At 36.9% G+C, this 15,513-nt stretch overlaps 2 protein-coding genes across 3 annotated transcripts; both read right to left on the bottom strand.

Moving 5' to 3' along the window:
• Positions 1-343: 343 nt before the first annotated feature.
• si:ch211-15d5.11 (oxidation resistance protein 1) lies at positions 344-15,402 on the bottom strand. 2 transcript variants are annotated; one of them, XM_051867865.1, is made up of 15 exons: positions 15,103-15,402; positions 14,077-14,304; positions 13,828-13,979; positions 12,236-12,303; positions 10,800-10,952; positions 10,466-10,597; positions 10,174-10,358; positions 8,604-8,932; positions 8,346-8,493; positions 8,015-8,195; positions 2,261-2,371; positions 1,964-2,116; positions 1,675-1,770; positions 1,486-1,559; positions 344-1,352 (listed from the first exon to the last, which is right to left on the bottom strand). In XM_051867865.1, the coding sequence occupies exons 2-15, from the start codon at positions 14,136-14,138 to the stop codon at positions 1,217-1,219; spliced, it is 1,980 nt and encodes a 659-aa protein (XP_051723825.1). In that variant the 5' UTR covers positions 14,139-14,304; positions 15,103-15,402; the 3' UTR covers positions 344-1,216. The 2 variants fall into 2 exon arrangements, with proteins under 2 accessions (XP_051723825.1, XP_051723826.1); XM_051867866.1 differs by lacking the exons at positions 12,236-12,303; positions 13,828-13,979; positions 14,077-14,304; positions 15,103-15,402 and adding an exon at positions 11,966-12,118.
• LOC127498499 (uncharacterized) lies at positions 4,232-8,008 on the bottom strand. Its single transcript, XM_051867868.1, has 2 exons — positions 5,140-8,008; positions 4,232-4,812 (listed from the first exon to the last, which is right to left on the bottom strand). Exons 1-2 carry the CDS (start codon positions 5,560-5,562, stop codon positions 4,327-4,329), a joined length of 909 nt encoding a protein of 302 aa, XP_051723828.1. The 5' UTR covers positions 5,563-8,008; the 3' UTR covers positions 4,232-4,326.
• Positions 15,403-15,513: the final 111 nt, after the last annotated feature.

Here is a 15,513-nt window from a genome sequence, read left to right as displayed (position 1 = left end):
GTTCAGCAGCCCTTACTCCAGTCTTCAGTGTCACATGATCTTTCAGAAATCATTCTAATATGTTGATTTGTTGAAAACGGCTATGCTGCCTAATATTTTTGTAGAAACCATGATATTTTTTTTCAGGATTCTTTGAGTAGAAAGTTCAACGGAAATCTTTTGTAGCATTATAAATGTCTTTACTGTCAGTTTTGATCAATTTGATGTGTCTTGCTCAATTGAATTGTACTGAACCCAAACTTTTGAATGGTAGTGCATGTGTGACATAACAGCAGGTTTGTGTAAATGCAATTCTCTACCATTGACAAATAAATACAATGTGCTTTTTATAAATAAAACAGTGTTACTGTTAATTTCATGTTTATTAGGTAACAAGTTAATGAACACTTTTAGGACTAAGTGACTGCATTTCACATGTGTAAATATTGCATTGGTCTTGTATGACTATACTTAAAGTTTGACATTTTTAGAGCCATCGTTTGTACAGATATCTTTGAATAACTGATGTTATTACCTTTGTAAGAGTTATTTACAAGAAGACGGTTTTCCTACAGGCTAGGAACCAATCCACAGGAGTGCACAAGAGTTTGTGAATGTCTAAGAAAGAATTGACACCAAAAGTCTCTCAAGACATGAAACATGCAACTCTGAGGTTTGGGTGACATGTCTGTGGTATTTAACCCAAAGTCATTTCAGTCATGGTTTTGTTTTGGCTTGAGTGATGTGAAACCTTTTCCATGTGTAAAAGTGTAACTGAGTTTAATCAGTGGCATTTAGTCAGGGTGTGGATTATTTGTGTTGAGTCCTAAATTAACACGGATAAAAAAAAAAAAAAGGTTCACTGTGTATCCAGCGCTACAGTACTGATGCGGGATCCATGATCAACCTCACTAGTATAAATATACCATTCAGATAATGTTGTTTGTGCATTTTGTCCCAGAATTCACCTTAACTAAGACATTATTTCTTGTACGATGAAGTGCACTCTAATCACAAGATGAAGCAGGATTTTTCATCATGATGGTAAAGACGATAGGTGAGCTTTCATCCACTGGTGCAAAACTCTTCCCTTGACTTCACTTAAGGAAGAATATTCACAGTTTCCAGGATCTCTTTCCTTTCATTTACAGGTGTCCGTAAACTGGATGATTAGTTTATTTTTTAATGGCCATATTTCCCACTAAATCATGATGTTTTGGATTATTTACAGCACGTGTCAGCCGAATGTCCAGGCTTCCAACTCCAAAATCGTGAAGTCGTTTGTCTCAGACAGGCTGCAGTTATTAAAGGTGAAACAGGGGCTGCTTCTGCCCAAGAACAACCTCTCATCCACCCACAGACCAAAGTGACCACTGAAATGAAAAGAGACAAATGAAGTTCACTTTCACAAATGACATTTGTTTTAGTCGTACCAAGTCTAAAATTAAAGATAAGAAATATGCAGCTCTGCGTTACAAAGGCATCTTGCAGAATATTAATATGTACCTTCCTCCTCCAATGGCAAAAGAGTCCAAATCCCCTTTGATGAAAAAAGAGTTTTCTCCAGTCCATCGGAAACACTTAAATGAAACAAAAATAATGTCAGAGATCATGTTTAAAAGAAATTCCCATTAAGAATTCCATTTGTTTCTCTCAGTGACAATAAATTTGCTCAAATGTCTTTACTGGAATTACCTTAAAGCGTGGGTGAGACAGGAACAGGAAGGTCTCTCCAGTGCCATAAAATGCATCACTAGGATGTAGAGGGTGTGAGAGAAAGCTCCCAAAAATCTAAAGGGGAAATTAAAACCACTCAAATAACAACACACATTTACAAAACAAAAAATCCATCTTAGATCAAAATTACAAATGGAATGAATATTTCAATTTATATTGATGAATTACTTTTTTGTATTTTAAATCAGATGATTTTTAATGACCCTCAGATGTCTTTTCTGATCAGAGCTGTGAAATAATGTATAACCTGCTGGTTGTGGTCCTTGATGAGAATCAGCACAGGTGAGTCAGTAGTGCTGAGTTTTCTGTAAAGAGTCTTGAGACTTGCCCCGTGTTTGTCCGTGCTGTAGGACAGCTGCCACGTGCGTCCGATCGTACGTGGAGGCAGCTCTCTCGAGATCTGAGAGAAGACACAAGCTACATATTTTACTCCACATTAAACACACTGGGCCACCAGAATGAGATCAAGTCTTAATTTTCCAAAATGGCATGACTTCTGCATAAGTGTTCATGTATACTGAATCTGAAGTGCGTGCGTACTGACCTCTCTAACTTGTTGGGCATCCAGTACGACACTCTGCTTCAGTATGTTACTCAAACCTTCTGGTTCAGTAGAGACAGAAGCTTTCGGCCCACTCTCCTCCACTGACACCATCTGTACAGAAACAATATGTGTATGACTCACCAACCGATACACCACCGTTCAAATGTTTGGGTTCAGTAAGATTTTAATACTTTTATTCAGCAAGTTGATCAAAAGTGACAAAGACATTTGTAACAAAGAAATAACAACTCTGAAGATTTTTAGCATGGTAATGGATATGACAATGTTAATGTATTTGAGCAGTTCTGCTATTGCTGCTTCTGTTGATTATTGCTTTTGTAGATTACTGCTGCTTCAGCAGGTCAAGTACAGGAACTTGCTACTGCCAATATATAAACTGATATGCTGCAGTGAGCATCTAAGACATACTGCTGCTGCACAAATAGTATATATTAAATTACCCATAGCAGATCTATACAGGTGGAGCTGGAGAAGGTAGAGGGTTTCAGAGGAACTTTGAAAGCACGCTGCAAACCGCTCTAGTGAACGCTAACCAGCTATTTAAATGTTGAGCAACAAGCTCATTGGCTGGGTGAAACAAGAACCAATTAGCTTGTGCCATGGGGTTAACGATGTTAAAGTCATCATGTTGCATTAAAGGGTTAGTTCACCCAAAAATGAGAGACCTTCGTTCATCTTTGGAACACAATTTTTTTTGATGAAATCCTAGAGCTTTCTGACCTCCCTATAGACAGCAATGTCATAACCAATTTCAAGGCCCAGAAAGGTAGTAAAGACATCGTTGAAATAGTCCATGTGACTACAGTGGTTCAACCTTAATGTTATGAAGCGAGAATACTTTTTGTGCTCAAAAACAAAAATAATGACTTTATCCAACAATTTCTTCTCTTCCCTGTCAGTTTCCTACGCTGTTGACGTTGTAAACACAGTGCAGCGCTTCCGGGTTCTACGTCAGAGAAGAAATTGTTGAATAAAGTTATTATTTTTGCGCACAAAAAGTATTCTCGTTGCTTGCAGTGGTTCAAACATTAAATTTGAACCACTGTAGTCACATGGACTATTTTAACAATGTCTTTACTTGCCTTGAAATTGGTTATGACGTTGCTGTCTATAGGGAGGTCAGAAAGCTCTCGGATTTCATCAAAAATATCTTAATTTGTGTTCTAAAGATGAACGAAGGTCTTACGGGTTTGAAATGACACGAGGGTGAGTACTTAATGACCCTTTATCATTTAGTTTTATGACAGAACTTTGTATTTATATTACAAAAGATTTCTATTTTAAATAAATGTTGTTCTTTTGAACTTTTTATTCATCAAAGAAAAAAAATCCTGAAAAAAAAGCAACTGTTTTCAACATTAATAATAACAAGAAAAGTTTCTTGAGCAGCAAATCAGCATATTAGAATTTCTGAAGGATCACGTGACACTGAAGACTGGAGTAACGGTTGCTTAAAAATCAGCCATCACAGGAATAATTATGCAATTCGTGAATATAAGAGACTTCTTTCAAAAGCATTAATAAGATCGTACTGACCCCAAATTTTTAAACAGAAGTTTATGTACACACAAGAACACATAACAGAACCATTCACAATGCTGTTCCTATAAATATGACCTTTACACACACTTTTAACGCTGCTATGTATAAAAACACTACTGTTCAATACATTTCCATTTCGCTGACTCTTATTCACCCCGGTTGTATTGCACTTTAAACACCTATTGCACATTCAACTAAATGTAGTTTCTAGTTTAATAATGAGGAGCACTGAACAGTCATAGGACAGCTTTCATTCAGATTCAGTGTCTGATGGACCTCATCTAATATCGCATGAAAATCTACAATATTCTTTGACCTGCGGCTTCATTTTGTCTTTACATTTTAGTATTATATTTACACAGAATAGTCTTTACAAGAACTTCTGTATTAATAAAATCAAACTCCAGCTGAATTTTGATATTTTTATTCAATATATAATAAAGGTACCACACAAACACATCTGTGAAATTATATATATAGTCTCAGTGAAAACATGATGCTGTCTATGTTTGGGTTTTTTGCACAGCTTCATATAGTACTTGATGGATCTTGAATTTAACCTCAGGCTTCTGCTGAGGATCAATTTTTGACAACATGTCAGCAATGACAGCAGCAAATCTGAAATCTTCAGTGTCCTGCTGCATGGCCCTCTCCCTCTCCCAGTCCAGCTGCTCCAGTATCTTCAGTAAGGCTTCTTCAGTGGTAGACATTCTCTTAGGCATTAAGTCAGTAGAAGATGGTGAGGCATTGGAACAGGATGAGATGCTTGGGGCAGGGTAAGCTGAAATTGAACAGGGCGAGGGGCTGCGTTTGGGTGATGGACAGAGTGGAAGAGTGGATGGGGTGGGAAGAAGTGGCGATGATGGCATGAGGGACAGGGGTGAAGAAGGGTTGCCAGAAGTTGCAGTCTCTGATGTTCCTGATGCCGGAGAGGTTGGGAAGTTGTTTGTCTTCAGTTGTTCTTCAACGGAGACCACTTTATATATATCCTTAAAGAAGAAACAATAATTACATTTAGGTCTTAAAGACACACGTTGTAAATGTACTGAACAATAGATATATTTTACAAACGTATACAATCTACCAATATATATTTTTCATTCATTTCTAGAAAGTTTTAAAATGTAAATTAAAAAACGGATTTATTAATGAGGTTCACAAGTGTCGTCTCTAAATCCATGTATGGCTGCACGCGTTTTAATTAATGGTAAACTTTTTTTATCAGTACGAGCCACAAAATAACAACATAGCAGCTAGCTAGGATGCCAACATACATTCATTTAGCGGGAGGGGGAAAAAAACATTTTTTTCCTTACCTTTACATTTGGGCCTCTTTCCCGATGTTTAACAAATTGGCATAACCATCCCAGCTCTGTCATGATCGTGTATGGACTTGATTCAATGTTTCTTGTGTAGACCCTCTTCTTGATCCTCACAAACTTGTCTCTTAAATTCTTCCACGCTCTACGGCAATCTACCTCGTCTTTTCCCGTGGCGGCGGCGATCTCGTTCCATGCATTTTTAATCATTTGAATGTCAGCATGATCGCGCATCTTCGGATCATAGAGATACCTGTGTTGACGGACTTTGTCCGCCACGATTTTCTCGAAGTTGTTCATTTTCAACGAAAATTTGAGATGTATGAACGCGCACGACACCGTGATGACGTCACTGCCGCGCGCGAGTGTTTGTTGTTTGAGGCAGTGCTGGACGGACACGGCTGGTGGCGCTGTAAACATCCTTTTCTTACAAAGATAGATATGACTGGTCTCTTCATCCAAGTACTTATATCTATTTTAGGAATATTATTCATTTCTGTACGACACAGACACACATATATCTTTACAACAGGTAAGTTGTGAATGCCCACACAATCATAACTTTAACCAGTCCTATCCCACTACACTAAAAATAAAAATCCTTTTATAAAGTTGACCATGTTCTGCTCTACAGAAAAAAATAGAGCTGTTCGGTATACAAGAACCACCACCAAAACAACACTACTGCCAATAAATATAACTGTGCTGAAGAGACACACATTTCCAAACTGTAGTTTTACAGATGTAGATGTGTGAAAACCTTATGAATGTTCAACATCTTTATTCATATTAAATTAATTCACTAACATATTTGTGCAAATATGACTTAAAACTCACGGTGGCTGGTTAATGTAAAAATGTAATAACCAAACCACAAGATCTAAAACATAACAGATAAAGCTAAAAATTATTTACATTGTAAATTAACACATAAAGACTTAAACTACTTTTCAAAAGTTTGGGGATGGTAAGATTTTTTGATTGTTTTTTTATCATTATTTAAAATAACAGTTTTTTATTATAATATATTTTAAAATGTAATTTATTCCTGTGATGGCAAAGCTGGATTTTCAGCAGCTATTACTGCAGTCTTCAGTGTCACGTGATCCTACAGAAATCATTAAACGTGTTTGAATTGAACTATACTAGGCTTCTATACGACGGTCGACATCTACATTTGCAGATGGGAAGGAGTTTAAAACGGAGACGTGAAGTCGGACACTTTCTGCTTCCTCGCGAGGTGTTTGCTTACTTTATCACACATCACTTGTAGATTAGATGCAATATTTGTCCAATACACAGACGTTTTAAACATTTTCATGAAGCAACAAAAACACTTTTCATTCAATCCTCTATGTACTGCTTAAAACAGCACCATATATGTACAGGCATAAAGTTCAACATAAGCCTATACTATTTAAATACCAATAAAGTGGGTCTATATTTTTTTATCAGTTTTATTTTGATAAACATGACATAATATAACATTAAGGTTACATGAAAAGAGTTTTTACTTTTATAAAAACACAAATTTGTGATCATCACCTAAGCTGAATGTGTCAGAATTAACACAAAACACACGTGATCGTTGTCTTCAGTGAATCCGGCCAATCATGAAACAGCTGTGCCGTCATCAGAGCTCGTGAAGCCGATTTGAGGCAACTGCAGCACCTGACCGAGGCGGCTGGTCTCATCTTGCTCTCGCGGTACTTTGATGGCACACAGGATCGTGACGCGGCAACGGCGCTGATCAAAGTCAGGCAAACTTTCTAACCAGAATGCATTGCGTTTGTCAGGCACCAATCGGTCTGCGTGGCACCTCATTAAAGGGTTAGTTCACCCAAAAATGAAATTTCTGTCATTAATTACTCACCCTCATGTCATTTCAAACCCGCAAGACCTTCATTCATCTTCGGAACACAAATTAAGATATTTTTGATGAAATCCGAGGGTATCTAAACCACACATAGGCAGCAACGACATTGCATCTTTCAAGGCCCAGAAAGGTACTAAAGACATTGTTAAAATAGTCCATGTGACTACAGTGGTTCAACCTTAATGTTATGAAGCGACGAGAATACTTTTTTGTGCGCAAAAACAAAAAAAATGACATTATTCAAAAGTTTCTTCTCTTCTATGTCAGTCTCCTATGCTGTTGACGTTGTAAACACAGTGCAGCGCTTCCAGGTTCTACGTCAGAACGCAGACTCAATATTGGCCGACTCCTGCGTCCGCATCACACTTATGCATCGTGCTGCTCACATGTGCAGCATCGGCCAATACTGACTATCTAACCCTTTAAATCGAACTCACCTAGTCTAATATGCTGATTTGCTGCTCAAGAAACATTTCTTATTATTATCAATGTTGAAAACAGCTGTGCTGCTTAATTTTTTTTTTCAGGATTATTTGATGACTAGAAACTTTTGTAACATTATAAATGTCTTTTACTGTCACTTTTGATCAGTTTAATGACCCCAAGCTTTTGAAAGGTAGTATATACAAAAAACTAAATAAAGTTTTTTTTTTTTTTTTTTTTGAGGCTTCAAGATCTTGATCTTTAACCATGATTGAGACACTGCAGGGGTGTGGGTAATCTGGTTATCATAGAAGCAACACTACAAGTCCATGAACATGGTTGAGCAATTATCTCATCTTTTAAGAGCTCGACCAGCTAATTACCATCTCTACATTTACACATGCAAAGTGCAGGGGATGAGTTTTAGTATCATTAAAGTGAGTGGGAAACATCCCCTGCATATTCCAACCAAAACATTTTTCTTTTTACTTCAGTTTGATTGTTATTCCTGCTCTTTTAATATGTATTTTCTCAATCTATTTGTATAATCCATACATTTAATAAATAACTGACCTCCCAGTCCTCCCCGGCCTGGCCTTCTCGTGGAGACCCCTTCTCCTCCTCCTCCTCCTGCTCCTCCTCATCGAGAAGCACAAAATCCTCTTCATCACACTCTGCCTGGTCCTCCTCACCTCCCTCCAGGATGCACAGGTCTGGTCGATGCTGGCTCATGTAAGCGTACAGCTCATCTGAGCTGCAGCACAAAATGACAGGCAGAAAGAGAGAAGAAAGAAGAAAGTGAGATGAAGCAGCTTGTACTATGACATTGTCAGTGAAATATTAAAATGTTCTGCCATGTTTCACTGTTCATTTTAAGCAGGCTGTGTAGTCTAGGCTTAAGTACCTTTCCTGCTGCATGGTGAACCAGACATCTCTGGAAAGAATTTTAGGTTTAGAGAAAGCCCTTTTCTTCCCATGCTGCAGTTTCTGTCGAATTCTCACAAACATCAGAGATCTGTTTATTCCACTACTAGATTTAGAAGTGCAAGGACCTAATGAGTGAAGAAAGACATTTAAGTGAATTACCTGATGGAGAAAAAAAAAAAAAAAAAAAGAGTTGTCAGTACATGAAGTTAAGTTCTTAAATAAAATTCTTGATTACCTAAAAGATGTCTTTCCAAATCTGATTGATGTTCGGATTTGACTGTGTGTTCATATTCTTTGTTTCCTCTCTGAGCACTGTCTGGTCCTCCACAACAGAAAGTAGCAGCAGCAGCTGTTAGCATTCCACCAGACTCCAAAGTCAGCTGCCTCTCAGTTTCGGCCATGTCCCCAGTCTCTCCAGCTACCTCATCCTCTTCTTCAGCATCCAGAGTCGCTGTCAGATCATGTGAAATGGAGGACTCAGGAGCGGGAATGGCCTCTAATGCTGACTGGCAGGTTTTCTTGTGGCTGTGTGTTTTGCTCTTTGATGACTTACAACTGTTAGATCTGGAAGAAAAATGAGACCAATGTGTCTGTGCTGCATGTGCAGTGCATGATGGGAAGGCTAGTTTTTTGCACTGTTTAATTAATAACCAAAATTCAGCTGCCCAGAGGGTGCTAAAAGGAATACAACAAATTGTCACAAATTTTATTTGTGTGTGTGTATATATATTAAATATGTTTAAAGCTGCAGTCCGTAACTTTGTTTTGGTTAAAAATGATCCAAAATCAGCTTTTAGCAAGTACATAACCAGCCAGTGTTCCAAACTATCTCCTTACCTTAGCCTGATTCACAGCAGTAAGCTTCTAATAATGTTTTCTGTTTACATAAAGAAGGAGTCCCAGCTAGTAGGCTATATGGCATGTGGAGGATGCTGCTGGTGGCAGATCATTTATAGTCTTTTCTCACAGCAGCTGCAATAATTAAACTTATCATTTTGATGGTGGATTGTAATCCAGAAAGGTCTAAATGACAATCATCAGTGACAACTGGAGATTAACCTATAGTCAAAAGCAAAAGACTTCGGGCTGCGGAGTGGCTACAGAAATTGAAATCTACAGGTAATAGTGTGTAACGCTAATACACACTAAATACACATAGTCACACAATGCTGATGTTGTTAACATTAACAATTTGAGAACAAAGTATAACAATAATAATAATAATAATTTGCACGGTTTGTGCAAATGTCTGAGAACTAAATATGCTGAAGATTGTTTTTGGATGAGTGAGGAGGATTTTTTTTTGAAACCCTCCCAAACAACTTGTGGTGATGTAGGTGCTGTTTTTAAAATTTTTTCAAGGCTTTCTGACCCTAAGACTCAACTAATTTCTGCAATTCTCCAGCTATGATCCTTGGAGAGTCTTTGGCCACTCAAACTCTCCTCTTCACTGTGCATTAGGACAATATAGACACACGTCCTCTTCCAGCCAGATTTGTAACATCTTTAGTTGATTGGAACTTCTTAATTATTGCCCTGATGGTGAAAATGGGGATTTTCAATGCTTCAGCTATTTTCTTAAAGTCATTTTCTATTTTGTGAAGCTCAACAATCCTTTGCTGCACATCAGAACTATATTCTTTGGTTTTTCTCGTTGTGGCCTTTTTTGGTTTTTCTCCCATTTTGGCCTTTGTGTTTCCTCATGTTTATACTCCTGTCATTACTGGACAATTTCATGTTATACATATATACACACACACACACACACACATACAGTATAACCAAAACAGTGAAGCAGGAAGCACCTGTATGCTGTCTTGCTGAAGTGAATGTGAGAGATATCTGTGTAGAAGGACACTGAGGTAAGATCATCCACAGAGCAGGAGAATACATATTCTTCACAGCCATTCTCCTGAACAAGTGGGTGAGACTTCTGAGGGTCAAAGAAGATCTTATTGGACGTCACCAGCAATATTCCAGAGACCACACCCTAGTGAGACAAGCCAAATGGAGAGTCAGAACTGAATTTGAATATGCTGCATTTTATGAAATGTAATGGGAATATAGACCAGCATAACATAAACATAACATTGTTACCTTTCTGTCTGTTATGTAACGGGAGAACAGTTTGAGGCAAGACACTGCAGCTGGCCCCTCCCCCTGAGAGCATTCAGATGGAAGAGCCAATAGACACACATTTCCATCAGGTAAAGGAACTGCCTCCACATCCTACGAGCGATGAATAAACATCACACAAAACAGAAAAAGAGAAGCCATTGTAAGTCACTACATTACAGTTTGACTGGCAGCAAAGAGCGCTTAAACTATGAATTATTTCAACAAACCAGCTGTATTGAGATTTGTCAGGCTGTTTACTATAGTTACACCCTCATGCATTAAGTTGTAAACACACAATTTAGTACTCTCTCACCATCAGTTTGTCATATTCCGCATCTGTGGAAGGGGACACAAGAGTCGCAGTTCCCACAACACCAATATCCAGCGTGGGATCGAGGCTGTGCTCTTGTCTTGGATGTGGATCAGAAGCTGTCGCCGTAGACGTTGAGGCCTTGTTCTTGGGTAGCTGTTTAAGGTAGTTCATAAGGAAAGACATAGTCAAACTGACAGCAGTTTCACTTCCCTTCCTGTCTTCCACAATGCTGTACACCCCCTAATTTCCTTATTCATAGTCCTGTGACATCAGATGACTGGATTTAGTCACAGCAGCCAGAAACTAGGAGCTTTTCACAAAGACGCATTACTGTTTTTACTGTATTTTTGATCAGATAAATGAAGACTTAGTAAGCATAAGAGACTTCTTTCAAAAACATTAAAACTTTTGAATTGTATTGTTTAATAAAATTAAGTAATACATATGATTTAATATGCATGATTAAAAGTACATAGGGACAACATGAAAGAAAACCTCTGCAAAAACAATTCAGACCTCGATTTCTGAATTTATTCTTTCCATAAACTGAAAGGTGGACTTCTTTTGTTCCATAAATGTTACACATATCACTGAACTCTGCGCACAGTGTAATGTCGGTTTATCCAAACTCTACCTAACTCTAACTCAAATTTTTCATTCCAGACATACAAATATTGGTAGATAACATGTAAATCATAAATCCACACAAAAGTCTGTTGTTCTTATACTGGTGTCTAATGATTTGCATAGTTTAATCTTTAAACCTACAGTCAAATGTTCAGCACCTTGACAATCTTTTATTCTGAAACTGTTTAGACCCAGCACACTTAATAGCAAACTAATGTCAGTTTGTTTCCAAATGGCAAAATTGAGTCCATTTGAGAATCTGTGGACTGTTTATGCTCTTGTAAAACATTTCATCTGGTGAAGCTTGGCTAATGACAGACGCAATAAACTGTATTTTCAAGGGTGTCTCTGTGGAATACAATTCAAACAATATTTCCTTTACTGCACATAAGAAACTAAATGGACATCAACTTAAAGAGATCAGAAGAAAAGAGAGAAAAGACAGATATTGAACAAAAACATTTGGCTAGGTCATCAAATTAGCCTAGTTTATTAATCCTAGTTTATTAATTCATTTTAAATAATAAAATATTAGTTACCAAAGCCTTCGTAGTCGACATTTTCTCATTATATCTGCTGTAAAGTTTCCATGTTATCCTTGAAATATCCATTCAAATGGTTTCATTACAGACATTTTAAAGCTTGACTAGGCAGCATGGGGTGTTTCAGTAACCTTTGTTCTAAAGTTATCAGTATATGACAGCAGGGTATGACAATGTTGGCAGTTATATTTATGGAGACATTTATCATATATCAACAGGAACATGAAGGCAATTGAGTGTGGAAATAAACTTAAAAACTTTACTCACTCCATGTTCATTGTTTCGCAATGACTCCAAAGTCTTCATGTTTGGATCTTTGACTGGAAATGCCGCCTCTATGAAGATAAATGCAAAAATAGTTCAAACTGCATCACGTAACTAGAAGGAAAGCAGATGTGTTTGTTTCTCAGTTTGTTTCTTCAGCTTTTTAAACTACAAACAAGCTGAGCATGTTTTAGTAAGCAGGAACTGTAATTTTAAACCAGTGTTTGTGAGTCACAGTTGAATCTAAGTATGTTATTCACAAAAATTTAAAGAATTTGTTCACTTTAAAATTAAAATTACCCCAAGCTTTACTCACCCTCAAGCCATCCTAGGTGTATATGACTTTCTTCTTTCAGATGAACACAATCGGAGTTATATTAATAAATGTCCTGACGAAGCGAAGCAATGCGTTTGTGTATGAAAAATATCCATATTTAAAAAGTTATAAAGTAAAATATCTAGCTTCCGCCAGACCGTCTTCCTTATTCAACTTAGGAAGAAAGCGTAACTGACGTCGCGTCAGTTAAGCGTTTTCCATAAGTTGAATATGGAAGGCGTAGGATGTAGCGTAAGCATTTTGAACTGCGAGAGGCATTACACTTTCTTCGTAAGTTGAATACGGAAGGCGTTCTGGCGGAAGCTAGATATTTTACTTCATAACTTGTTAAATATGGATATTTTTCTTACACAAACGCATCACTTTGCTTTCAGAAGGACTTTATTACCCCCCCAGAGCCAGGTGGAGTACGTTTATGATGGAGGGATGCACTTTCTTGAGATTTATACTCCTTGGACCCATTCACTGCCATTATAAAGCTTAGATACGTCAGGATATTTATTAATATTTCTCTGATTGTGTTCGTCAGAAAGAAGAAAGTCATATACACCTAGGATGGCTTGAGGGTGAGTAAAGCTTGGGATAATTTTCATTTTAAAGTGAACTAATCCTTTAAATAATGTAACTTGGGATTTTTTTTTAATGTACATACGAACTCCAAGATTGGCTTTACACTGCCGTATTACTAAGGCTGCATTTATTTATCAGTAAACAGTAATATTATGAAATGTTATTACAATTTAAAAGAACTGTTTCGTATTTTAATATATTTTAAAATGTAATTTATTCCTGTGATGACAAAGCTGAATTTTCAGCATCATTACTCCAGTCTTCAGTGTCACATGATCCTTCAGAAATCATTCTAATATTCTGATTTGGTGATCAAGAAACATTATTATCAATGTTAAAAACAGTTATATTTTTGTGAGAATGGTGATTTTTTTCAGGATTCAGGAGTTTATTTGAAACAAATTCTCCTATAAATGTCACCTCAAAGTTTTTTTTAAAGTTTTTTGATGCATCCATGTTGAATAAAAGTGTTAATTTCCTTGGAGAAAAAAAAAAAAAAATCCTACTGACCCAAAATTTTTTGAATGGTAGTGTAAACCCTTTATGCAGAGCTGAATTTAATTCATGTTTCTTAATTCATTTTCCATAATCAAAAAAAGCCAGTATAACTAAACATTATTTCTGTAGAAGTGTGTGGTTAGGTGCCTTACAAATAATTGTCAATCATTGTCAATGGTCATTCACTTACCCTTTAGATAGTACTGCCTTAGTTTGGGGTTTCGGATTTGGTGATGTCCTTTAACACACTCCTCACCAACACTTTTCCCCAGCATACCAGAACATTGGGCAGTAATGAAGCCTGGAGGCTGCGAAATTCCAGCCGGCAGCTTTGATCCCAGTCTAAAGACAAGATGACATAAGTCTCTTTATGAGCTTAAGCTACACATTGATGATTTATCTTTTATCTATTATTCCTTTAGACCCAGCCAAACCTTACCTATTCTTAACATTTCCAAAGTAGCTGGCCCTGCACTTGTCTCTCTGAACTCTGTGATCCATGAGATCTCACTGCTGAGACTGAGAATTGACCAGTCAAAAAAACGTTAACACATTTGCAGTACAGGAATCAGTGATGGAACGATCGCCAACTGCTGTGTCGGCATCTGGAATTCTTCCTCTTCCTTCTCTCCATCCTCATCAGCATTCTCTGCACTCTACATGAAACCTGCGATATGAGAGGAAGGGGTGTCTGTAATGGATGGTTTACTTTACACACACACACACACACACTAAATATTAAATAATTATATTTCAATATAAACTATAAATATTATATAATTTTATTATACTTTGTCTTTTTTATTTAGTTTTATCATTCATTGTATTTCTTTATTTAATAATATTTTATTTTCTGTATTATTTTAATGCTTTAGTTACTATATATGCTTCAGCAATTTTGTAAAGGTTGAAAATCATGCCAATAAAGCTTTGTTGACTGAAACTCTTTTGGTCCACATTCAGCCATTTAATATTCAGGATTCATTTCAAACAAAAGACAGATAGGCAGTTTCATGCAAATTGTCCTACTTGAGCCTAATATTACAGCAAATACCCAGGTTCAGTGATTATGTGGTTCATCTAAGATTTTTTAAAAAGCATCCAAAACAGATGCTCACAGCTGCTTTAAGAATTCAGTCATTTAATGTCGAAGCAATAATCAGGCCCAAAACACAGCACAAGAGGAGGATTGTTGATATTTTCTATGTGCTGCTGCAGGCCCGAAATGCATCACAATGTCACACTTCTGTGTCTAGAAGCCACAATAATAGATATATACAATATTAATAAACAATATCTTTTCGAAATCCTTTATAGATCATCATTATCTGTCCCGATTAAAATTCTTCAGCAGTATCCACTGATGGACCACTCATTGTGCTGGTGTTTTATCTGTTTCTCTAAACTTGGCACTAAACCTCAAATACAATAATCTAAAATCACCAAAAATGTGCATTCATCTTACCTTGGTCTTTAATAAACCCATATAACGACCAGCTGATCGGGACGCTCCGCATGATGCGCTGTCATGTGTTTTGATGCCTCTGCAGTGAATCTGTCACCAGTCATTAGATAAGAGCGCAGGACCGCTCGGTTAAACTCGTACTTTCGCTTAAATTCCCAATTACAATCGAAATGTCGTTGCAGAATGTACCAGCTGAAAATATCTCCCTCTATATATTTGAATTTGTAAATCTACATTTGTTTCAGTGCAGTATGGCTAAGCAGGTATATTAACTTCCATCTGCAAAATGACTTTTATTTTATTTTTTATGTATATAGTAGTGTAAATAAACCAAATACGTCTGTATTTAGAATTGTGTACGCCTATAAATCTAATATCTATTTAAATGTATATACATATATTTGTTTCGTT

The sequence above is a fragment of the Ctenopharyngodon idella genome, chromosome 17, assembly GCF_019924925.1.
Source record: "Ctenopharyngodon idella isolate HZGC_01 chromosome 17, HZGC01, whole genome shotgun sequence".
Taxonomy (NCBI): domain Eukaryota; kingdom Metazoa; phylum Chordata; class Actinopteri; order Cypriniformes; family Xenocyprididae; genus Ctenopharyngodon; species Ctenopharyngodon idella.
The sequence above is the reverse complement of the archived record's forward strand: the minus strand, read 5'-3'. Positions and strand labels throughout refer to the sequence as shown.